The sequence below is a fragment of the Hemitrygon akajei genome, chromosome 11 (assembly GCF_048418815.1).
Source record: "Hemitrygon akajei chromosome 11, sHemAka1.3, whole genome shotgun sequence".
Lineage (NCBI taxonomy): Eukaryota > Metazoa > Chordata > Chondrichthyes > Myliobatiformes > Dasyatidae > Hemitrygon > Hemitrygon akajei.
The window spans coordinates 36,612,464-36,639,078 of record NC_133134.1 but is presented as its reverse complement, the minus strand read 5'-3'; the positions used below and the strand labels follow the sequence as shown (position 1 = coordinate 36,639,078).

General features: G+C 40.4%; 3 protein-coding genes across 5 annotated transcripts in view; 1 reads left to right on the top strand and 2 right to left on the bottom strand.

The window, feature by feature from the left end:
• gper1 (G protein-coupled estrogen receptor 1) overlaps window positions 1-7,286 on the bottom strand; it is a 62,371-nt gene extending 55,085 nt beyond the window's left edge. The window contains exon 1 of the mRNA XM_073060624.1: window positions 7,186-7,286. The gene's annotated coding sequence lies outside the window, so the exon portion shown is untranslated. The remainder of the gene's footprint in view (window positions 1-7,185) is intronic.
• The window catches only part of LOC140735485 (protein cholesin-like), a 397,591-nt gene that overhangs the window by 107,385 nt on the left and 263,591 nt on the right, over window positions 1-26,615 (top strand). Inside the window, exon 1 of one of the 3 annotated variants that reach the window (XM_073060635.1) lies at window positions 14,322-14,408. The exons of the other annotated variants lie outside the window; for them this stretch is intronic. Within the exon in view, the coding sequence (XP_072916736.1) occupies window positions 14,337-14,408 (72 nt within the window). The 5' untranslated portion in view covers window positions 14,322-14,336. Of the gene's footprint in view, window positions 1-14,321; window positions 14,409-26,615 lie in introns of those variants that run through there. 3 annotated transcript variants of the gene reach the window in all.
• Window positions 15,173-26,615, bottom strand: part of LOC140735483 (uncharacterized) — a 30,737-nt gene continuing 19,294 nt past the window's right edge. The window contains exon 2 of the mRNA XM_073060625.1: window positions 15,173-20,085. Within this exon, the coding sequence (XP_072916726.1) occupies window positions 18,939-20,006 (1,068 nt within the window). The 5' untranslated portion in view covers window positions 20,007-20,085 and the 3' untranslated portion in view covers window positions 15,173-18,938. The remainder of the gene's footprint in view (window positions 20,086-26,615) is intronic.

The window sequence follows — 26,615 nt, the reverse complement described above, 5'->3', positions numbered from 1 at the left end:
GTCCTTTTGAAGGAACTTGGACCAAAACGTTGACAATACACTTTTCCATAGGTGCTGCCTGGCCTGCTGAGTTCCTCCAGCATTTTGTGTGTGTTCACTGAGGTTTTCTTTCTTTTGCCCTTATTATCTTTTCACCAACAAAATGTAGGTCTTTTTGAAGTGCATGAAATGTTGCACTATGTTTACAAACTGAGTGCATTTACAATGGGTGTGTGATTTAAGATCAGAGCATTATGCAATATTTACAACTGAGAAATAATTCTGATGAATAATTCCTAATGAAGGGTCTCAGCCTGAAATGTTCACTGTTTATTCCCATCCGTAGATCCTGCCTGATGTGCTGAGTTTCTCCAGCATTTTGTCTGTGGCTCGAGATTTCCAACATCAGCAGGATCTCTTGTGTTGAGCAATAATTCCTCTGTATTTATAGCTGTTTGATACAGGTTGAAGATCTGCTTAGGAGCACCAAGTAAATGGTGGTTAAGTTCTTCACAGTCCAGCAAGAATTCCCCTCACCTAGATAGTTTGGAGGGTAAGGAGCAGGGTTATATCCCACTACAGCAGCAATTTGCATTAATATACATAAGCATGTTTTACATTTTAGCTATGTCTGCCTTTTCATTGGCTATGTGGAACAGTTTCATGTGCCAAGCTTTCCCTGACAATGCTGTCTAACTCATTCTGCGCTACATTGATAACTGCATTGGTGCTGCTTCATGCACCCATACTGAGCTTCTCAATTTCATAAACTTTGCCTCCAACTTCCAACAGCCCCTTAGATTTACTTGGTCGATTTCTAACACCCGTCTCCACTTTCTCAAACTCTCTGTCTCCATCTCTACTGACAAACTGTCTACCAACATCTTTTATAAACCTACCAATTCCCATGGCTATCTTGATTATACCTCTTCCAGCCCTGTCTCCATTAAAAAGTCATTCCTTTTTATGAATTTCTTCACCTCTGCTGTATCTGTTTGTGGAATGAAGTCTTCCTTTCCAGGACATCAGAGATGTCCTCCTTCTTTAAAGAACGGGGTTTTGCTTTGTCCACCATTGATGATGCTCTCCTGTGTGTATCTCCTCCATTTCCCAGATGCTCACCCCATTCTTCCCACCTCCTTAACAGGGATAGAGTTCATCTTGTCTTCACCTACCACTCCATGAGCCTCCTCATCCACCACATCAGTCTCCCCAACTTTCACCATCAACGGGATCCTACCACCAAACACACTTTTACCTCCCCCCATTCTCCACTTTCCGCGGGGATCATTCCCTGTATAATTCCCTTGTTCATTCACTCCTCCCTACAAATCTCCCCCCTGGCACATTATCACTGCAAGAGACAGACATGCGACACTGCCCATTCACCTCCATTGAGGACCCCAAACTGTACTTCCATGTGAGGCAGCACCTCAGCTGTGAACCTGTTGTGTCCGGTGCTTCTGACGAGGTCTCCTGTAGACTGATGAAACCCAACTTAAATTGGGGGACTGCCTTGTCGAGCACCTCTGCCCAGTCCACCAAAAGTGGGTTTTCCTGGTGGTCATTCATTTTAATTCCTATCCCCTTTCCTATTCTGCCATGTTGGTTCATGTCCTCCTCTTTTCTCATGAAGAGGCCACACACAGGGTGGAGGAACAACATCTCCTATTCCATCTAGGTAGCCTCCATCCTGATGGCATGATCATTGATTTCTCCTTCTAATAATTTTTATTTTTCCCACTTGGGTCTCTTGCTTCTTTTCCTCACCTGCCTTTCACCTCCCCCTGGTGCCCCTCTTTCTTCCCTATCTCCCATGGTCCAGTTTCTCCTCCTATCAGATTCCTTCCTTTCATGCCCTTACCTTTTCCACCCACTTGGCTTGACCCATCACTTTCAACCTTCTAGCTTGTCGTCCTTCCTCTAAACCCACCTTTTTATTCTGACATCTTTGCCCTTCCTTTGCATTGCGGATGAAGGATCTCTGTTCAAACCGTCAACTGTTTATTCATTTCCTGTTGGTACTGCCTGACCTGTTGAGTTCTTCCAGCATTTTGTGTGTGTTGCTCTGGATTTCCAGCACCTGCAGAATCTCTTGTGCTTGTGATATTTTCATAAGACAAAAGACATAGGAGCAGAGTTAGACGATTCGGCCCATTGAGCTGCTTCGTTGCTCAATCACAGCTGATCTTTTTTTCTCCCCTCTCCTCAGCCTTCTCCCCGTAACCTTGATGCCGTGGTCAATCAAGAACCTATCAATCGCTGCCTTAAATACACCCAACGACCTGGCCTCCACAGCTGCCTTTGGTAACAAATTCCACAAATTTTCGACTTTCTGCCTAAAGAAATTTCTCTACATCTGTTTTAAATGGACTCCCCTCTATTCTGAGGCTGCGCCTTCTTGACCTAGACTCCCCCACCATGGAATGAATCCTTTCTTCATTTACTCTGTCTAGCCCTTTCAACATTTAAAAGATTTTAGTGAAATTCCCCCTTAGCTTTCAAAATTCTAGCGAGTACAGACCCAGAGCCATGAATCATTCCTTGTATGATAACCTTTTCATTCCCAGAATCATCCTTGTGAACCTCCTCTGAACCCTCTCCAATAGCAGCACATCTTTTCTTAGATGAGGAGCACAAAACTGTTTACAGTACTCAAGGTGAGGCCTTACCAGTGCTTTATAAAGCCTCAGCATCACATCCCTGCTCTTATATTTTAGACCTCTTGAAATGAATGTGAACAATGCATTTGCCTTTCTCACCATCGACTCAACCTGCAAGTTAGACTTTAGGGTGTTCTGCACAAGGACTCCCAATTCCCTTTGCATCTCAGATTTTTGGGTTTTCACCCTGTTTAGAAAATAGGCTGCAGATTTATTTCTTCGACCCAAGTGCATGACCATGCAATTTCTAACATTGTATTTAATTTGCCACTTTCTTGCCCATTCTCCTAATCTATCTAAGTCCTTCTGCAGCCTTCCTGTTTCCTCAACACTACCTGCTCCTCCACTAATCTTTATATCATCTGCAAACCTGTCTATTCCACCATCTAAATCATTGATATATAACATAAAAAGAAGTGGTCCCAGCACCATCCCCTGCAGAACATCACTAGTCACTGGCAACCAAGCAGACCAGGATCCTTTTATTCCCACTCACTGCCTTCTACCAATCAACCAATGCTCTAACCATGCTAGTAACTTTCCTGTATTACCATGGGCTCTTAAATTGGTTAGCAGCTTCATGTGTGGCATCTTGTCAAAGACTTTCTCAAAATCAGAGTATGTAACTTCCACTGTACCCCCTTTATCTATACTACTTGTAATCTCAAAGAATCCCAACAGGTTAAGGAAGCCATGCTGATTTTGTCCTATCTCGAACTGTGTCATCAAGTACTCCATCACCTCATCCTTAACAATTGATTCTATTATCTTTCCCACTAACTTTCAGACTAATCTTTCAGACTAACTGATCTATAATTTCCTTTCTGCTGCCTCCCTCCAAAGTGGAGTGACATTTGCAATTTTCCAGTCCCCTGGAACCATGCCAGAGTCTAGTAGTTCTTGAAAGATCATTACTAATGCCTCCACAACCTCTGCCGCTACGTCCTTCAGAACCCTAAGGTGTAGTTCATCTGCAGTTTTCCGTGGTGATTTACGTTTGGCTGACTGACTTGTTTGAATGAGCTACATGAAAGTACTTTGACAGAGACATCCTTTGGTTCTTAGTGTGATAGTGTCACCAAGAACTGACCTAGTCTTTCTTTAGTAAGCCACTGCATATAATAAATTTATTCTTGGGAAGGGAAGTATTTGTTACCATTTCTTATTTTTTCTAAATAATGAATAATTTCTCATCACATTGGATCCTTTATTCTTCTGTTGAATATCTCTAAGATAAATTTAACAAGGTGAGTGCAATGAAGTTCTTGTTACCAGAATGTAATTTTGTGTTCTTGTTAATATAACATTGTGTTCTTGTTACTGTTGTTCAGATTTTTCGGAACAACTGAGACTTGCCATGATCAGAACTAATTTTCTCTAATATGTGTTGACTCAGGTTTTTTGCCTTTCTTTGCCAGTTGGACTTGTTCTTAGGAATGTATACCACTCAACAAAGATCTGAAACTTGGAATCAATACTAAGCCACACGTATTTCTGTTTGGGAATGACAGATACTCTTAAAACACAAAGCTTTTAAGTGACAGGATTGACATGGGATATTTATTTTAAGATAATGTGCAGGCTCAGCTGGTTGTCTCTCAATTGTTCAGGCTTAATTGCGGGTCTATGGCAACAGATGTTGTCCAGGCTTTTAATGTTGACATCAATCATTAAATAAATACCTGGCTGGTGCTGATTGGTCAAACAATTTGGCAAGCAAGATGCTGTATGACCAATTGTTTTCTGACATGGGCACTGTAGTCATAAAGGCGTGTCTCATGGCAGGCTGTCCCTAGTTAATGAATGGTTCTGTTTTTAACAGATGTCCATAAGTTGATTTGGGGAAAGTACACAAAAAAATCATGTGGTGTGGTAATTGCATCTCCATAATATTGCAATGAAAGGCATCGAAAGCACATATTACTGATAAGAAAAAAATCCTAAACATGGGGGGAGGGAGAGGGAGATTAATTTAGTTCTGCAGTTCGTAGGAATGAATTCCTATATGTATAGTGGCATGCATAAGTTTGGGCACCCCGGTCAAAATTTTTGTTACTGTAAATAATTAAGTGAGTAGAAGATGAACTGATCTCCAAAAATCATAAAGTTACAGATGACACATTCTTTTCAACATTTTAAGCAAGATTAGTGTATTATTTTTGTTTTGTACAATTTTAGAGTGGGAAAAAAAAGGAAAGGAGCACCATGCAAAGGTTTGGGAACCCCAAGAGATTTGAGTTCTCAGATAACTTAAGGTCTCAGAACTTAAATAGCTTGTTAGGGCTATGGCTTGTTCACGGTCATTGTTAGGAAAGGCCAGGTGATGTAAATTTCAAAGCTTTATAAATACCTTGACTCCTCAAACCTTGTCCCAACAATCAGCAGCCATGGGCTCCTCTACGCAGCTGCCTAGCACTCTGAAAATTAATATAAATGATGCCCACAAAACAGGAGAAGGCTATAAGAAGATAGCAAAGCGCTTTCAGGTAGCCATTTGCTCAGTTCGTAATGTACTTAAGAAGTGGCAGTTAACAGGAACGAGGGAGGTCAAATTGAGGTCTGGAAGACCAAGAAAACTGTCCGAGAGAACTGCTCGTAGGATTGCTAGAAAGGTAAATCAAAACCCCTGTTTGACTACAAAAGACCTTCAGGAAGATTTAGCAGACTCTGGAGTGGTGGTGCACTGTTCTACTGTGCAGCGACACCTGCACAAATATGACCTTCATGGAAGAGTCATCAGAAGAAAACCTTTCCTGTGTCTTCACCACAAAATTCAGCATCAGAAATTTGCAAAGGAACATCTAAACAAGACTGGTGCATTTTGGAAACAAGTCCTGTGGACTGTGAAGTTAAAATAGAACTTTTTGGTTGCAATGAGCAAAGGTACGTCTGGAGAAAAAAGGGTGCAGAATTTCATGAAAAGAACACCTCTCCAACTGTTAAGCATGGGGATGGATTGATCATGCTTTGGGCTTGTGTTGCAGCCAGTGGCACGGGGAATATTTCACTGGTAGAGGGAAGAATGAATTCAATTAAGTACCAGCAATTTCTGGAAGCAAACATCACACCATCTGTAAAAATGCTGAAGATGAAAAGAGGACAGCTTCTACAACAGGATAATGATCCTAAACACACCTCAAAATCCACAATGGACTATCTCAAGAGGTGTAAGCTGAAGATTTTGCCGTGGCCCTTACAGTCCCCTGACCTAAACGTCATCGAAAATCTGTGGATAGATCTCAAAAGAGTAGTGCATGCAAGATCGCCCAATAATCTCACAGAACTAGAAGCCTTTTGGAACGAAGAATGGGTGAAAATCCCCTGAACAAGAATTGAAAGACTCTTAGCTGGCTACAAAAAGCATTTACAAGCTGTGATACTTGCCAAAGGGGTCATTACTAAGTACTGACCATGCAGGGTCCCCAAACTTATGCTTCAGGCCCTTTTCCTTTTTTGTCATTTTTGAAACTGTAAAAGATGGAAATAAAAGAGTACTCTTGCTTAAAATATTAAAGAACTGTGTCATCTTTAACTTTATGCCTTTTGGAAATCAGGTCATCTTTTACTCACTCAGCTATTCACAGTAACAGAAATTTTGGCCAGGGGTGCCCAAACTTTTGCATGCCTATGTACATCTGACCTTGGAATTTAATAATATTATGGAAGCATGTTCATATGTAAGGGGTGTCCATTAGTCAGGCATTTGTAACCCGGGGGTGACGTATATAAGTTCAGCTTGTACATTTGTGCAGTATTAGACGAGAAGCTAGACTGGACTGCCAACACAGATGCCTTGTGCAGGAAGGCACAGAGTCGACTGTACTTCCTAAGAAGGTTGGCGTCATTCAATGTCTGTAGTGAGATGCTGAAGATGTTCTATAGGTCAGTTGTGGAGAGCGCCCTCTTCTTTGTGGTGGCGTGTTGGGGAGGAAGCATTAAGAAGAGGGACGCCTCACGTCTTAATAAGCTGGTAAGGAAGGCGGGCTCTGTCGTGGGCAAAGTACTGGAGAGTTTAACATTGGTAGCTGAGCGAAGGGCGCTGAGTAGGCTACGGTCAATTATGGATAACTCTGAACATCCTCTACATAGCACCATCCAGAGACAGAGAAGCAGTTTCAGCGACAGGTTACTATCGATACAATGCTCCTCAGACAGGATGAAGAGGTCAATACTCCCCAATGCCATTAGGCTTTACAATTCTACCGCCAGGACTTAAGAACTTTTTAAAAGCTATTATTAATGCTTTTTGAGATAGTGATGTAGATGCATTTCATATTTTTTACTGAGTTAAGTATTGTATGTAATTAGTTTTGCTATAACAAGTGTATGGGACATTGGAAAAAAGTTGAATTTCCCCATGGGGATGAATAAAGTATCTATCTATCTATCTATCTATCTATCTATCTATCTATCTATTAAGTCAGTCACTTACATTCAGCAGAGCTACAGTAAGCACTAATAAGTTAACATATACAGTACATTCCCCACCATCTAGTCAAATGGAAAGCAAAGCTACAGGTATTGGCTGTGGCCCATGACTTACCTTGTTTTAAAGCACTTTTTAAACAATATTTGATCATTTCAGAATTTCTGATTTTGAGATATCGTGTTTTAAACTTGCAGGAAGTGCTTGTTAGATGCAATTCATAAACATGAGGTCCTGCAGGTGCTGGAAATCCAGAGCAAGACGCTCAACATACTGGAGGAACTCAGCAGGTTAGGCAGCATCTATAGGAGTGAATAAACAGTCAATGTTTTGGGCTGAGAACTGGAAAGGAAGGGGCATGAAGCCAGAATAAGAAGATGGGTGGAGGGGAACGAGTACAATCTGGCAAATGATGGGTGATACCAGGTGAGGGGGAAAGTGGGCGGTAGGGACTGTGAGAAATTGGGCTGAAGAAGCAGGATCTGGTAGGAGAGAAGAATAGACTGTGGAAGAATTGGAAGGAGGAGGGGTATTAGAGGGAGATGATGGACAGGTGAGAAGAAGAGAAAGGAGTAAGAGGGGGAGAAATTACTGGAGAAATTACTTTAGATGTTCATGCTGGCAGGTTGGAGGCTACTTAGAAAGAATAAGGTGTTGCCCCACTTCATCATGACAAAAGAGGTGGCCAAGGACACAATTAATGGCTTTAAGAAAAGATTAAAGTGAGCCAACATCTTTTATTTTATCAAGGAAAATAAATTAACCAACAATGCTTATTGATAGGTTATGTGTGATATGACAGATTGGAAGCAACAGCAGTTCTCTGAATTGACCTTTGCTGTGCTTGACTGAAGCACAATGAATAGAGAACTGGTCAGATAAGTAATTAGGAACTAGGAGCTAGAAATAGGTCATCAGGGTATTCAACCTTGCCTTATCATTTAACGTGATCATGGCTGATCTATTTGGCCTCAATTGGTCATTCTTTAAAATATTTATCTACCTCCACTCCAAGTATATCTATTGATCTGGCTTCCACCACAGAGGATTTTGGAGTTTCAGTACCTTCTGAGAGAAGAAATGTCTACATATCTTAGTTTTAAATGACCAGTCCTTCATCTTGAACCTAAATTCCCTCATGGAAAAATCTTACATTTACTCTGCAAGACTTCTTCAGATATATTTTTTGAATAAGGTCAGCCTCATTCTCCTAAACTCCAACTACATATCGTCTCCTGATAGGATCCTGTTACTGAAAACTGTTCCTAATTTAACTCTTATCAGCATAAACTTCTCATACATTCTTCATTGTGCATTTATTTAGCTTCCTCATCAATTAGCCCATGCTATTCATCTCAAGTACCTACTTTCTGTGATATTTTTCAGACATGTGTCCTAATTACATGATAACGCCAGTTGTGGCCTTTTGGGATCAGAATCAGGTTTATTATCACCAGCATGTGTCGTGAAATTTGTTAACTTAGCAGCAGCAGTTCAATGCAATACATAATATAGAAAAAGAAAATAATAATAAATAAAGAATTGAATCAATCACACCATACATATATTGAATAGATTAAAAATTGTGCAAGAAATAATGTATACTAAAAAGTGAGGTAGTGTTCACAGGTTCAATGTCCATTTAGGAATCGGATTGCAGAGGGGAAGAAGCTGTTTCTGAATCACTGAGTGTGTGCCTTCAGGCTTCTGTACCTCCTACCTGATAGTAACAGTGAGAAAAGGGTATGCCCTGGGTGCTGGAGGTCCTTAATAATGGACGCTGCCTTTCTGAGAGACTGCTCCTTGAAGATGTCCTGGGTACTTTGTAGGCTAGTACTCAAGATAGAGCGGACTAAATTTACAACCCTCTGCAGCTTCTTTTGGTCCCGTGCAGTAGCCTACACTCTTCCCCCCCCCCCCCCCCACCCCACCACCAATACCAGAGAGTGATGAAGCCTGTCAGAATGCTCTCCATGGTACATAGAACATAGAATAGTACAGCACATTACAGGCTCTTCGGCCCACAATGTTTTGGCGACCCTCAAACCCTGCCTCACATATAACCCCCCCCCCCCACCTTAAATTCCTCCATATACCTGTCTAGTAGTCTCTTAAACTTCACTAGTGTGTCTGCCTCCACCACTGACTCAGGCAGTGCATTCCATGCACCAACCACTCTCTGAGTGAAAAACCTTCCTCTAATATCCCCCTTGAACTTCCCTCCCCTTACCTTAAAGCCATGTCCTCTTGTACTGAGCAGTGGTGCCCTGGGGAAGAGGCGCTGGCTGTCCACTCTGTCTATTCCTCTTAATATCTTGTACACCTCTATCATGTCTCCTCTCATCCTCCTTCTCTCCAAAGAGTAAAGCCCTAGCTCCCTTAATCTCTGATCATAATCCATACTCTCTAAACCAGGCAGCATCCTGATAAATCTCCTCCTTACCCTTTCCAATGCTTCCACATCCTTCCTATAGTGAGGCACCAGAATTGTACACAGTACATATGTAGAAGTATTTGAGAGTACTTGTTGCCATACCAAATCTCTTCAAACTCCTAATGACGTATAGTCGCTGTCTTGCCTTCTTTATAACTGCATCATAATGTTGAGACCAGGTTAGGTCCTCAGAGATTTTGGCACCCAGGAACTTAAAACTGCTCACTCACTCCCTCTCCACTTCTGATCCCTCTATGAGTATTGGTATGTGTTCCTTCATTTTACCCTTCCTGAAGTCCACAATCAGCTCTTTCATCTTACTGACGTTGAGTGCCAGGTTGTTGCTGCGGCACCATTCCACTAGTTGGCAAATCTCACTCCTGTACGCCCTCTTGTCTCTGCGTGAGATTCTATCAACAATGGTTGTATCATCAGCACTTCTTTGCAGAAGTGAAGAATTATACTGTTGTAACTTCACCTCAGTTTCCAGAACAGAGCAGCCCCCAGCATCACTCCCGTCCTTATTCTGGCCCTATGTCCCAAGCAATCTTTTCAGAATGTTCATTGCCAGCATTGATTTGCTGAGTCATTTGCAGCTACTTGTGAATCTTCACATTTAACAATGTGCATGGAACTCCTAAACATGCTGTCAAATTCTCGGTGGATTAGCAACAAGAGCTGACTATTGTTTACTGTTGTTGCAGTAGAGATTAATTTTCCCTTTTTAGGGATCTGCCATTTCTCACTCCGTGTTCTGCTGTTGACACTATTAATGAGCTCTGCCTCACTGAGTCCATAGAGTCCTGGTTTTACAGTTAACCATCATAAAATTGATTGAATCAGTGAGCTGCTGATCAGTCATGCAAAAGGGATCAGTGCCACGTGGTGCCACTCTGATTGGTTTTAATCTTAAGTGGCAGCCATATAGTTCATGAATCAGGCTAAAGGTAAATAAAAGTATTCAGCCTTATTTATACAGTCAGTAAAACTGAGTTTTTATTGTCCTCTCTTGAGTTAAAGCACCACTGGTGTGATTTCAGTTCTGATAAAACTGGGCTATATAACAAACGGATGCAACTCTTAAAATTACAATATCCCATGCAATGTAGCACAGCGCAAATATGTTAAAACTTTTAATGACAAATAATTTAAAGACCTGCTGTCATGTCTTTTAAAATGTCCCCATCTTCAAGAACACTAATGTTCTTCAAAATAATTAGGTGGGAGATTAATTCACATTAAGATTGTAGTTAATATGGTTTGGGAGTGGTAATTGAATAAAGGAGAAAAGTTGTTCAGGAGAACTTACTTCTTGAGATAAAATATCCTATGGCTGCTGACGTCTTCCCAAACAGGAGTAGGTTGATAGGAATCTAGTTGAACGTTTGAGGAACGAAGCAGATTTCCTTCACTACGGAACTAGAATCTCAGACATATGGGGTTGGGATCATGTTTGAATGTTTTGACTGATGAACATCTGGACCAGTTGAAATAAAAAACATTACATTATTCAGTATCTACATACATCTTTTAATTTTCTCAGTGATTAAAATTACTGACCTTCATCATAATTTTACCAATCTAAGTATAACAGCAAGTTTGTTGAAATTAGTTACAAAAGATCTGTTCTTCCATGTTTTCATTTTTGAGTTCCATCCAAGGACAACAGGGGACACCATGGTGGTGTAGCAGTTAGCGCAAAAGTATTACAGCTTGGCTCATCGGAGTCCGGAATTCAATACCGGCAGTGCCTGTTCTCCATGTTCTCCCCGTGGCTGCGTGGGTTTTCTCTGGGTCTTCTCCACTCGGAGGAAGGAAATCAGACTGTCGGAGGAAATCAGTTAGTAGGTTTATAGGTCGTTGTAAATTGTCCTGTGATGAGGCTAGGGTGGGTTGCTGGGTGGTTCGGCTTGTTGGGCAGAATACCTGCTCTGTGTTTTATCTCTAAATAAATAAAATTTTGAGAGTTTCCCATCATACAACCTTTAGGTGTCTCTGCTCCTTCAACTCTGGCCTCCTGCACTTCTGCAATTTCCTAGCCTTTGCAATTCTTTCTCTGAACTTTTCTACCTCAATATGTCTCTGCTGATTTAAGGTGCTTGTTATAACTCCTCTTTGCTTATATCCCCTTCTGTTTTATCATAGAGTTATAGAGATATACAGTATAGCATTACACAGTCCCTTTGACCCAAGCATCTATGTTGACCGTCATGACAGCTTATACTAATCCTACTTGCCTGCATTAACTCCATATCCCTCAAAGCTTTGCTTATTCAAACATCTGTCCAAATGCCTCCTGTCTCTAGCATTTCTTCTGGCAGCTTATTCCAGACACCAAATTTACCACATAGATCCTTATTGAACATTCTACCTCTCACTTTCAACCCGCTCACTCCAGATTTAGAGAGCCCTACCCGGGATGTCCCAATTGTATCTAGTTTTGTTTGATCATACTTAAGAGAAGTAACTTGGGATGTTATACTATATCAAAATGTCACTTAAATGCAGGTTGGTGCCATTTTTAGAACCAGGGTAAACGGTCTTACAACACTGTAATCCTTGAAGACCTTGAATAACTGAACAGTGGGTGGTTTAAGTTCAGAGCAGAGTGAATTGAATTGACTTTGTTACTTACATCCTTCAAACACATGAGGAGTAAAAATCATTATGTCTCAGTTCAAATGTGCAATTATGGTAATTTATAATATTATGTACAACAGGATAGTCAATATAACATGGAAATACGTACAGTTGTGTCAGCGTGAATTGAGCAGTCTGATGGCCTAGTGGAAGAAGCTGTCCCGGAGCCTGTTAGTCCTGGCTTTTATGCTGCTGTACTGTTACCCATATGGTAGCAGCTGGAACAGTTTGTGGTTGGAGTGACTTGGGTCCCCAATGATCCTTCGGGCCCTTTTTGCACACCTGTCTTTGTAGATGGTACAGTGATGGAAGGTAGGATTTTTGATTAGGATGATAAGGGATCAAGAATTTAACATATAAATAGTTAGGCAGTAATCAGCCTGTATGTGTTTAAGAGATTGACCAAAGATTACAAAGGTTTAAATTGTTTGGGCCTTGTTCATTGATCAATAAACACTGAACAGTGCAAGAAAAGCTTTCCAGAGAAGTTATCCATAGGTTGGAACTTGTCAGGGATTTGGAGGAGTGGGATGGGGGATAGGAGAGGTAGTGTGATTTATCTGAGAAATGAAGAAGGATGGAAGATAAGATCAAAGACAGAGGGTCTGCTGAGCACTCCCAGGAACTTACAGAGTGGTGCTGTATATACGTTTAGGAAGTGGTGATGTGGATGGTGTAGAAGGATGTCGTAGGTTGTAAGGGATGGAATGAAGTGTGACAGATGGAGTTCAACTCAGGGACTTGTGAAATGGAAGGTGAAACTTAAAGGAAAAATACAAGGTTAATGATAGGATTCTTAGCAGTGTGGAGGAATAGCAGGATCTTGGGGTCCACATTCATAGATCTGTCAAAGATGAGGCAAATAAGAAGGCATTTGTAATATTGGCCCCATTAGTTGGGGGATTGAGTTCAACAGCTACAGGAAATGTTTCAGCTCAATAAAACTCTGGCTAAACCACATGTGGTGTATTGTCTCTAGTTCGGGTCACCTCATCATAGAAACAATGTGGAAGTTTTAGTTAGGGTTCAGAGGAGATTTACCAGGATATTACCTAGATTGTAGAGAGCATGTGTTATACGGAAAGATTAAGCAAGCTAGGGCCTTTCTCTTTGGCGTGAAGGAGGGTGAAAGATGACATGGTAGAGGTGATAGAGATGATAAGAGACATAGATGAAGTGGATAGACAGAGATTTTTCCCCAGTGTGGAAATGATTAAATGAGGGTGCATAATTTTCAAGTGATTGGAGGAATGTATGATGGGGGGGGGGGTAAGACATTTTTTATACCAAATGCATTGCTGGGAGTGGTGGTAGAGGTTGATATGTTAGGGAGATAGGTACATGGATAAAATAAATGGATTGTTAAGTGGTAGGTCAAAAGGTTGGAACAGCATCATGGGCCAAATGGCTCGTACTGTGCTGTACTGTTATATGTTCTATGTATTCATTGCAAAAGTCAAACCGGCTAGAGTGACTCTACAGATCAGGCAGAGCGATAGTTCACGATTTGGGTTGAGCGCTTGGATCAGGCACTGATATGTCAAGCTTTCTCAGATACGGCCTGTCTCACTGATTTCCTTATACAGTTTGATATTGCTCCAGATTATTGAATAGATGAAAGAGTGTTTGAGGGCTGTTAATTAAAGCACATGATGGACTGACAGCATATGAACTTTTGTATTTGTTAGGCATGAAGGAGGATGAATCTCTGTTGCAATTTTGCTGGAAGTTGTGGAAAAGTTGAAATAAGGACCACAGTGCATGTTGAACTGAGAGGAGATGTGAAGCAATCAAGTTTATGAAGCTATTTAACGTGTCTGGGACCCAGTTACTTAATAAGCACAAACAGAAAGATCTATCGAAGCTGAATGTGGTGAAGCATTAATGTTGCTATAATACCAAATCCTTACCAATGGGGTGGAAATGTAGAGCTTCTCAGTAATTTGTTAAACTGCAGTACTGAATGTGGGCCACTAGGTTGTGCTGTGTGCCACTTGGGTTCCTGAAGCCAAGATTCAACTTGCATTGAGAAAAAAAGAGGTAGAGTGAGTTTGTGTGTGTGTGTGTGTGTGTGTGTGTGTGTGAGAGAGAGAGAGAGAGAGAGAGAAAGAGAGGTAGATAGATGCAGAAAGCAAGAATGTAGAAACCCAGATTGTGGCTGAAATAAAAATAAACTGCAGATGCAAAATTCCAGATGCTGAAAATCTTATATGACAATGGGAAATGCTCAGCAGGTCATGCAGTATCTGTAGGAAGATCAACAGAGGTAAGGCTTCAGGTCAGAGACTTTTTGACAGAACAGAAATAAATTTTGAAGCAAAATATATTGGATTACCTTTATCTTTGCTTACCATTGACTTGATGTTTTATTAATTAGTCATTTTCAATCATTTGTAATCTAATTTGAACATAAGATTGAAATAAGTGTAGGTAGGTTTTGGGGAAGGGTGTAGAAAATATATAATTTTGGTTGAAATTTCATTTTCTTAGATGCTTTATCCCTTTGAAATAAGTAACAGGACATGTGGTAATTGGGTGATGCCAACCTTGGCTATTAAATGCTTAAAGATACTTGGAGGAAGGAATAACTAGGTGTGAGAGAAAGCCATCTGACATGGGGAAAGGACTAATGTGGAATAGATAGATCTGGATCGTACACAGTGAGATATTGTATTTAACTTGGGCGGGCATAGTAACATCAAAAGGATATAGTAGAGCGTGTTACGGAGGAAGACTGGAAAGGCTGTGATGGACAGCTGTGGCTGACTTGAGAGGGAAGGTCATCTATTTCGTTGAGATACATGACAGCTGTTGCAAAATCTAATTATAAGAGGGAACACATCGAGTTGAGAACTGTTGAATGGTGATAATGATGGAAAAATTGTAGAGAAAAAAATGTTCAGCATCCCAGAAAAGTGAGAAAAGTTAGCTGTTTCAAACTCCTTTGTTAAAAGATCCAAGACTCCCTTTGGGAGTCCTTGGTAAGGTATATGCAGAAGAGAGTTCCATCATTAGTTGTAAAGAATGATGAAAAACTATCAAATTATTGTTCGAGCTTGTCGTAATGTGAACACAGTCACCAGAGTGACGTAGATATGAAGTAGTCTTTTATTCAACAAATGAGACACAGCAGGCATTATATTGAGACCTTTTTGGAGTGAGAGGCCTGCTTGACCCAATATTGCATGACATTTTATATGCTAAAGATATGCTAAAAGGATAATTCTGTATTTACAATGTATCTATAATGCTTCCTTTGAATGAATATAACTTTCACTCTTCCTTCTTTGCACCCACACGCAGACTCCCAAAACAAATGTTTAAATCAGCACTGTCTGATTTTCCAATTAACTGCAGTTTACAGCTATTAGGAACCCGTTGTCCAGAGCTGCATTTTAAATTTTATCTACAGTCCATATTCAGATCTGAAGTTTGGTGGATGAAGTTAGTATTTTGCTATACAACCTAATTTCTGAATATGCTTTAACAGAGCTTATTTCCCCCTGTTTAGCCATCACATCAGAAACACATTAAGGTAGTGAGATTAATTGCCTAGCTACCAGCATAGATCTGGAATTTGCAAAGTGTATGGCTTAGCTAGCCTTCAGAACAACTATATTACTACTTAGTGGTATAAATATAAACTCACTCCTGAGATCCACATATGGCTTTCAAACCAATGGACAACCTGTAGCCTTAGCTGATATATAATTATTTTATTACTTATGATTTTATTACTAGATTATATATGATCGTTTTTCAGTAGCAAGCTGTTTTTGAAATTATTATTCTTTTAGCTGTCACTGTGGAATGCTGGAGTATCCTATTTCTGTCAATCAAGACAGTTGGGCTGTATTACAACACGTATATAAACCAAGATAGGTGAATATGCTAGAGCAAAAATTATTAAGACACTTTTCATTCGGGCAGCAAATAGTCAGTGTAAAAATAACCTTGAAAATATGCATAAACAAAGCTGTTGCATTTAATACAGTTACTTTTCATCATTTAAAAGATCGCTTTCAGAAAAGATGGCAGCATATCAAAAGTTTCCTTATAACATTCTGTATAACATAATTCAATAACAATTGTGAGCTAAGTAATTGCATATGGAGTGATATTCCTTTGTCATTTAGGTCATATTTGCCTCATAATTGGGCATCTCTATTTTATTTCCACTCTTGATTTAACAAAGACTTTAACGAAAAGTACAAATGATATAATATTGCAGCTCTGCATTCGCTGATGATCTTTTATTGTCCAGTAGTTGAGTAATTTGAATAGTTTCTTACAGTTGGTATAAGAGGAGCAGATGGCTTTAGAGTTCATGTTCCTGACAGTTCGCAACACTGTGGTTTCCTGAGTTTTGTTGGGCTGAAGAGAGAATGAGTAATTGCTAATAATATATTTTGTAACTGCCAAACAGCAAGTGGAAAAATTGAAAGAACTTCAATCGAGCAATTGCTGTATTACACCTATCCCCTTTACAACTCTTTGTTAATCTTCTGCATTTTTTATTCTTAGGCATTGTAGGCTTAGCTAATGTGTTTACTATATTCGCTTCTAATTAAAAGGCTTTGAAATGATGGTTGAGAAGCTCAACACCAAATAGGAGCAAAGCAGCTTTCTTGGTTCAATTCTAATTACTACCTTAAAGTTGCGGCACTGTGGCTCCAATGCTCCACTTACAAAACACACCGCAGTTATTTGCCAAGATTTCCTTAACAGCACTTATAAAACACACAGTCTTTGGAAAGATTGGGTAACAATGTTCACATATTATGCTACCTTGCAAATAAATTGTCTTGATTGTTGCTAGGAAGAAATGCGGTAACTTCCTGTGTGAGAGCACTGAAGGGGTGTTTTCTGGAGCAGGTTATGAGTCCATCTCACCACTGCCTTCTCAAGCATGACTAGTGTGCACATTGCCAACAAGAATGTCAAGGCTTTAGAAGAGGTTTATTAGGATGTTGCCTGGATTAGATGGCACATGAGTGGTTGACAAGCTTGGGTTGTTTGCTCTGGGGCAGCAGAGGCTGGAGGGGGGATCTAATAGATTAGGAGAGGCATTGGTAGAGTAGAAAGGCAATATCTTTTTCCAAGGGTTGGCATGTCTAACACCAGAGCGCATACATTTAAGGTGAGGGGGGTAACTTCAAAGGAGACATGAGGGGTAAATCTTTTACATAGGGATTGGTAGGTGTCTGGGATGCACTGCCTGGAGTGGTGGTAGAGGGTGAAATGTTAAACAATTTTAAAAGATGTTTAGCTCGACCCATGAATTTGATGAATATGGAAGTATCTGGATGTTGTCTTCAGAAGTAATTGGTTAGCCATTTGATTACTAATTTAATTCGTTCAGCACAACATTGTGGGCCTAAGATATTATTCCTGTGCTGTACTGTTCTATGTTCAATGTAATTCTACATCTATTGATAAGGGTAAGAGAGAGGTGGTTTTGAACCAGAAATTAGATCTCTCCGCTCAGTCCTTTTGCAGTGTGTCTGTGGATAATGAGCCTTGACAACAAAGTTCACTCATATTGGATGGCTGTGGTTCTTGGAGACTGAGTGAGCTGGTGAACCTGAGCTTTTGATAGTTGAGGCAGCAAAGTTTGGTGATTTTTCTTCAGAGGGAAGATCTGGAAGAGTCAGCTGAAGTGCAACTCCTTTTCGTCCACAAGCAGACGCGGATGCGAGTTGAATTTTAATTAGCAGCTCTCATCAGAGTTCATCCTTTTATATGTTTGAGGTCACGGTTGCCCCTTGTTTCTTGAATACAGGATGAAAAGTAATATGTGCGGCCTTGTTGTTCAACAATTTAGTACTCTTAGCTCTTAATCCAGTGCCAGCAATTAAATTGCCATTTGCGGGTCTCGTTTTGAAGGCTAGAATTGAGTGTGGCTTCACTCCATTCACACCAGAGGCAGTAATCTTGCATCAACCATGGCTCCTTGGCCAATAGGTTGTGAAAAGAAGAATTCAGTCCTGTGGTTTTAGGAGTTGATACAATGTGGAATCTGTAACCTTGTAACATTAGATCTACATTCTGCAACTTGATTCGTTCAAGATTTTAACATAGTGACTGCATCGGTTTTGAAGTGTACAATTAGCTTATAAAAGCTCATCTTTCGTACCTTCCAAAAACTGATCTTTGCCATAGTGTTGTGATCTTTTAGAAGCCATTGGTACACCCTCATTATTTTAACGGTCAGTGTTTAGGACTCGTTGTTCTGCTGATTATCCACATAACATTCTTCATCCGCATCTCCCTTGTTTGGTTAACATTTCCCACCGGGTAAAGAAAAACCATTCCAAGGATGCTAACACGCATTTTACTGTGATATATTCCAGAATGATATTAGTGACAGTTGTGAGTTGGAGTTGATCATGCCTAGAGTGTTGCTCCTCAGTCTTTCGAAAGATTGGGTAACAACAGTCACATATTATGTGCTTTTCACCATTTTCTGCCTTCCCATGCAAGTGGGGAAATGGGTGAAATCTTGTTTCACTGCAAAGTACATACATTTGAGGATTTTTTAAAAATTGGAGTGAAACATTAAAATTTGCCACCATTTAAAAAAAAATTTCAATCAGAATTTGATACTGGAATGATATCACATTCAACTGATATTGGTTTGTCTGAGTTGATTACTACATAATGTTCTGGTGCCTTGGTATAGACGCAAAAGAAAGACTTTACATGTATATAGAACTCCTCTTGCCCCTTTTTCAAGATGACCTGAAGCATTTTAAAGCCTATGGAGCTATGTCTGAAGGACAGTTCCTCTTGTATTCTAAGACAGCATGTGTACATGATTTTGACTTAAGTGTAGAGAAGCTGCTTCTTCAGGTTGCTCCTTGATCTCAATGGTGGGGTTCATGTTATTTCGGTTTCTGTTGGAGTCGTACACCCAGCAGGGCTTAGTAATGCAACTCAGGAAATTCCCGGCAGCTTGTCTCATTTTCTCATCAAAAATGAGAATGCACACAAGGCATAGGCAGCTTCCAACGAACATGATCAACTCTCCAACTGTCGCCATCATTTCCATTTTATAATTTCTGTCGTTATCGACTACCTCTCGTCGGAGGAGAAGCAGAACATTGTAAACAAGGCGGCAAATAAAAGTCACCGTGACCAATACTAGGAAAACTCGGCGAGAATAGATAGACATCCTGCAGGTTTGTAGGCCATTTGTGGAATGAATCAGGAAATATAGGATAAATCCCAGAATGGTGAGCGTTGGCAAGAGAAATCCAAAGACAAACTTGACGATGTTATACTTTGCTGGAGCCTCGAGAGGGTCTAAGTAGCAGTTCACTTCCTTGTTCAAGTTCCCACTGACCCCAATGAGTGCTGTGATCAGAACTGACCAGAGAATGCTCGAGCTGATTACTGCGAGGATGGCGATGAGAGGTTTTCTCAGGGCTCCTTCAGTCACTGCAGTCTGCTGAAATACCAGAAAGAAGGAAATTGCAACATGCATGTACTCTGTGTAGAAATAAGGGAGGTTGAAGCAAAATGAGAGGATTGCACAACAGAGAGCAGAGGTTGTAACGGTGTTTGGCCTGACTATATCAGTAAAAGAGAAGAGGATAAGCAGGAAGTCAGCCACAGACACTGTGAATACGAAGATGTCAAGTGTTTCAAATGTACTTTTGATGAAGTTTCTAATATAAGTAATTAGGATGAAGATCCCTGTTAATAGTCCAACAAGTCCAAATATACTGTAGACGTAAACACTCCTTGAGATTATATTTTGTAGTTCCATAATCTCGATGAATGTGTTGGGATCGAAAGTACTATTGCTTGAAGAAGAGTGGTGCGAGGATTCATTGTAAGAAGTTGTCATTGTTGTAGTCATTGTGGAATTACTTTCTTGGTGATGTAGAGAATCTGCAGCTCAATCCTGTGCTGCTGAGTTCAGCAAACTGGTCTGCAACCTGTAAAGAACAATAAAAACAACTGAACTTAATTTCAATCTACCTGAAAAGGAGTTCTGTGTAGCTAAAAGAAAATGATTTTGGTATCAATCTTGGCTCAATGATGGCACTCTGGGCTCGGTACCAGAGGTTATCATTGCAGACTGTTCGTTCGTTATGTACAGCTTACGTCTTTGGGCATGGGCATTTGTAAGCTGGGAAGGACGTGTAACAACTTATTTGATTTGCAGTCCATTCTGTTACAGTGGATTCCTGTTAATTGGGACACCTTGAATGGTACATTTTGGCCTAATAAAGAGGCTGTCCCAGTTAGCTGATGGTTCATGGAAATAGTTAAAAAGGTAGAAAAAATAACTAACATTTAATTGAGTAACAAATTATTTATTTCAATGAAATACAGAACAAATTAGAACTCTACCAATACTACAAACCCCATTTCCAGAAAAGTTGGGATATTTTCCAAAATGCAATAAAAACAGAAATCTGTGATATGTTAATTCACTTGAACCTTTATTTAACTGACAAAAGTACAAAGAAAAGATTTTCAATAGTTTTACTGACCAACTTAATTGTATTTTGTAAATATACACAAATTTAGAATTTGATGGCTGCAACACACTCAACAAAAGTGGGACAGAGTTAAAATAAGATTGAAAGTGCACAGAATATTCAAGTAACACCGGTTTGGAAGACTCCACATTAAGCAGGCTAATTGGTAGCAGGTGAGGGATCATGACTGGGTATAAAAGTAGCGTCCATCAAAGGCTCAGTCTTTGCATGCAAGGATGGGTCATGGCTCACCCCTTTGTGCCAAAATTCGTGAGAGAATTGTTAGTCAGTTCAAAAGGAACATTTCCCAATGCAAAATTGCAGAGAATTTAGGTCTTTCAACATCTACAGTAAATAATATTGTGAAAAGATTCAGAGAATTCAGAGACATCTCAGTGCGTAAAGGGCAAGGTCGGACACCACTGCTGAATGCGCGTGATCTTGGAGCCCTCAGGCGGCACTGCCTAAGAAACCGTCATGCTACTGTGACAATTATAGCCACCTGGGCTCGGGAGTACTTCAGAAAACCATTGTCACTTAACACAGTCTGTCGCTGCATCCAGAAATGCAACTTGAAACTGTATTACGCAAAGAGGAAGCCATACATCAACTGTATGCAGAAACGCCGGCGAGTTCTCTGGGCCCAAGCTCATCTCAGATGGACCGAAAGACTGTGGAACCGTGTGCTGTGGTCAGATGAGTCCACATTTCAGCTAGTTTTTGGAAAAAATGGGCGTCGAATTCTCTGTGCCAAAGATGAAAATGACCATCCTGATTGTTATCAGCGAAAGGTGCAAAAGCCAGCATCTGTGATGGTATGGGGGTGCATCAGTGCCCATGGCATGGGTGAGTTGCATGTATGTGAAGATACCATTGACTCTGAGGCATATATTAGGATTTTAGAGAGACATATGTTGCCATCAAGGCGACTTCTCTTCCCGGGACATCCATGCTTATTTCAGTAGGACAATGCCAGACCACATTCTGCACGGGCTACAACAGCGTGGCTTTGTAGACACAGAGTGTGTGTGCTTGACTGGCCTGCTGCCAGTCCAGACCTATCTCCTATTGAAAATGTATGGCGCATCACGGAGGAGAATCAGACAATGGAGACCACGGACTGTTGAGAAGCTGAAGTCTTATATCAAGCAAGAATGGACAAAATTTCCAATTGCAAATCTACTGCAATTAGTATCCTCAGTTCCAAAACAATTAAAAAGTGTTATTAAAAGGAAAGGTGATGTAACACAATGGTAAACATGCCTCTGTTCCAACTTTTGTTGAGTGTGTTGCAGCCATCAAATTCTAAGTTTGTGTATATTTACAAAATACAATTAAGTTGGTCAGTAAAACTATTGAAAATCTTTTCTTTGTACTTTTGTCAGTTAAATAAAGGTTCACGTGAATTAGCATATCACAGATTTTTGTTTTTATTGCATTTTGGAAAATATCCCAACTTTTCTGGAAATGAGGTTTGTACTATAGTACTATAAGACTGTCTATTAGTTCCTAATAGCTATCGATGGGGGTATTCGTCCAGTGTACACTATCATATTCTTTTGATTGACTCATAAATGAACTAAATCCCAGGGCATGCACCTAGTGCAGATAATGGACTGTCTTCATAGAATGCCTTTGATAATTGCATTTTTCAAAACTTAATTTTCATTGTAACATTCAAGATGATTGTCGATACCTTCAAATTTTTCATAGGTCGTAACTTGTTGAAGTAGTGAAATCGTTTTATTTTCACTCCTGCCTGTTTCTGACATCTCCAAGCCTGGATGCTTGAAACCACTGTGAGCAAAACAGTTCTGAATTGTCTTTGCTGCTGATTTCTCACCAATTATCAGTGACATAAATCACTGCTTTTTGAACACAAACACACGCAGCTGACGCTACTTAAAAACTATTTACTCTAATCACGGTGTAGCGTCCAATGGTCCCACAAGTGCATGCAACTGAAACTAATAAGACACTTCAGCAACAGTCTCCTGTCCCAACTGAGCAGCATAATGTCACAAAAAAATGAAGGAAATCCCAGTTATTTCCTTGATTAGTTTTTGTTCTTTAAGAGTTGCCTCTTAAATAAGAGAGACAATAAGTCTCTTTTAAATAAGAGTCTGCCCCATCAAACTGATGGCCCAATCTACTGTATATGACTTTTCTGTGTATTGCTTTGAGCCACCTTGCCACATAAGGTATGCTCTTTAAATGCATTTGTTCTTTTGTTGTATGCTTTATAATTGGAAGAAGTTAGAAACATTGCCTACTTACAAAATCTGGGTTGGGGAAGGGTGTAAGCTGCAGCAATAAGACAAGTTCCTGAAACTGCTCTGTTGAGGGCATGTAATCCACTATTTTGGATTGCTCATGTAGGACTGCATTCTCCATGCCCTGTATGTTTAGAACAGGCTGATAGTTGAATTATTGTTTGCAGTGTGGTCATAATCAGGGATTCTGAACAAAAGATAGAATTCTTCATTTTGTGTTGAAATGCCTTGAGGGGTTTACAGTAATCACATTGTAATAACAGACACTAGGATACCGCCTCTTTTTCTCTACACTTCCTGGGCATCACTGATCAAAATAGACATGATTTACCATGGAGAACCATTTCATCTCTCCTGACTACAGTAACTTATCAGTTTTAGGGTGAAGCACCCCATCATACCTTTGATTCGGTGCGAACCTTTTCACTCTGCCCTCCTCTTTTACCCTGAACTACTCTCCTATAACCCCCTCACTTTGGTTGTCCTGCATCGGACATAAGTCAATCTGAGTACCAGTTCGGTAGGCTTTGAAGCTTATTGATGATGGTGTTTTTGATCATGAAGGCTACCCCAAAGAATCTGTTCTCGTTGCTGCTTCTGCCTGACCTGAAGACAGTGTAACCTGGACTATATCAAAGATCCTTAATCTACAAAGCGTACTTCATTTCTAACAGCGATGTCAATGTCCAGCCGAGCTAGTTCTTGTGTCACAAGCACTGAGTGTCTTTGGGGCCAGTCACCTTCTGTAGAGTCCTGCATTGTGTGTACATTCCAGCATGCGATTTTGAGATATATTGACTTCTTTTTATTTATTTTCCTTTTTTGTACTGCTTGAGTAAGATGCCCATTGGGCACGGTGAACAAACCAGGTGGTGGTGAGGAAGGATTTTTTTGGGCCACCTTTTCTAGGTCCGTCTCCATCAGGAACAGGCAGTCTATCCCTGAGGAGGGGCTGCTGGGTCACTCAGAGGCTGCTGAAGGCTGTTGTTGCCTCAGGTTAACAGACAGAGACCCCTGGGTCTGAGCCGCCTACATCAGAATTGAGACTGCGACTCCCAGTGTCATCTAACACCTGTCGTTACTCCCCTTTTCCATCGCTGCAGGACTTTTCTTCCTGCCTGCCCTGTGTAGATTTATAGTGAGGATTGGTTTGCGCGGATTGATTCCAATCTTCAGGTCGAGGGACGTTCCACAATGGCACAGCAAGCTGCAATAACTGCAAGGCTGTAGGTTGAGTATTGGAGTTTTCCTTCTCCTAGACAGACCGGCTGGCAAGGCCAATGAGTCCCATCTACCGGGGTTTGGAATCGGAGTTGTCCTTCTCCTAGGCTGGCAACTAGCCAAGGCTGATGAGCCCAGCCTGCCTGCCCACTTATACCGCTGGACACTCGGTCGCGCCATGACATAGCAAACTCAGCAAGAACAGCGGTGTCATGTTTCAGCAACTGGTTGTAAAAGGATCTGTAGAGTAGCATAGCCCGAGAACCTATGTCAAGTATGAATCTAGTATAAGTACCTCAATTCGTATGGATACATGAGCTTGGTCCCACTAAGCCTTCAGGAATAGGGTTTTGCACTTTAGTGTTTTCCTTGATACATTGATTGGGACATGTTCTCTCTGAGATGCCAGATCGTTCTCTCACTGGGTCTCTCCGAAGGTTTTCCCATCCTTCACACTCCTGATTGAAATGTCCACAGATGTAACAGAAAGTACCAATCGCTTCCCTCATCAAGAGACCCCTGTTGGCAACAGCCCTCTGCTTGGTGAATCTGGTTTCCTTTCGGACTTGTCACACGATGGCAGCACTACACGACATCAACCAAAGTACAAAGACGAGGAAATCTGCAGATGCTGGAAATTCAATCAACATACACAAAATACTGGTGGAACGCAGCAGGCCAGGCAGCATCTATAGGAAGAAGCAATGTTGACGTTTTGGGCCGAGACCCTTCGTCAGGACTAACTGAAAAGAAAGATAGTAAGAGATTTAAAAGTAGGAGGGGGAAATGTGAAATGATAGGAGAAGACCGGAGTGGGTGGAGTGAAGCTGAGATCTGGAAAGGTGATTGGCAAAAGGGATATAGAGCTGGAGAAGGGAAAGGATCATGGGATGGGAGGCCAAAGGAGAAAAAAGGGGGAGGGGAGCACCAGAGGGAGAACAGGCAGAGTGATGGGCAGAGAGAGAGAATAAAAAGAGGAGGGAGAAAAATAACTAAATATATCAGGGATGGGGTAAGAAGGGGAGGAGGGGCATTAACGGAAGTTAGAGAAGTCAGTGTTCATGCCATCAGGTTGGAGGCTACTGATGTACTGATTAAAGAAACCTCAATCTGATTGAATGCTGTGTAAAAACTGCCCATACACAATTATCAGCCGGCAAGAAATAACAGGTCGTACCCACATAAAATGGTAAAGAAGTATATTTACTAATTTCACATTTATCAAACAGTTAGTAAGAGAAAGAAAATAGAAAAGAATAAAAAAAACCTACAAATAAGAGATTTTTTATGGTCTCAAATAGGTACATTTCCTAAAAGTCCTGATAAGAATCTACTGGATGTAATTTTTAATTTGAAACCTTTTTATAATGGATCTATATCTAATATTTATAATATGCTGTTGGGAATGAGAGGTGTTCCTTTAGATAAAATTAAAAATCTTTGGGAATAAGATTACAGACTTCAATTTCTGAGGAAACTTGGAATCAAATTTTTAAATTGGTTAACACTTCATCGTTATGTGCCCACCACTCTCTCCTACAATTTAAAGTGGTCCATAGGGCCCATATGACCAAAAATAAGTTGTCTCGTTTTTATTTAGATATATCTCTGTATTGTGATAAATATAATAATAGAGAAGCTTCACTCATTCATATGTTTTGGACATGTCCGAGTCTTGGATAATATTGGAAAGAAGTATTTCAAACTTCCTTGATACTTTTCAAAGTAAACTTTAAGCCTAATCCTTTGACCGCTTTATTTGGTATTGTTGGAGGAAAGGATATTATTTTGGATTCATCTGACTTGCACATTTTGGCTTTTATTTCTCTTATGGCCAGAAGGACGCTCTTGCTTAAATGGAAAGATGCGGCCCCTCCTATTCATGCCCAATGGTTACATAATGTGATATCATGTTTAAATTTAGAGAAGATTTGATGTTCAATCTCTGAATCTAGTCAAGACTTTCAAACATTGTGGGGACCTTTTCTGAATTATTTTCAAAACCTTTGATTTGCTGTTAAAGCACAGATGATGACTACTAATTTTGTTTTTCCTTTTTTTCTTTACTAATCAGCTTTGGTCTTGGTAGTGGGTTAGATTTTTTATATAATAAAATTACTATATTTCAATGTTATGAAATAATTAATCTGTATGAATATAGGGGAAGGAGCCTTTATATGCGATTTAGTGTAATGATATATATTTTTTCTTGTACTCTGTATTCTTACATGTAAATTAATAAAAATATTGGAAAGAGAAAAAAATAAAAAGGCCCATCTTGGACTCCTTCATCTTGCGAAGCATTCCTTGCAAACACGTCTTCCCGTTGGATTGAATCCTACAGCTGACTCATCTGATCTTCTCTTCTCCGCATCTCCCACAAAAGACTACAAACCCACCAGCAGCAAACACATCACTCTCCACCCAGCTCTTTCCAGAACCTTCTCCCAATTCCACTATCTTGATTGGCTGACACCACATTCCTAA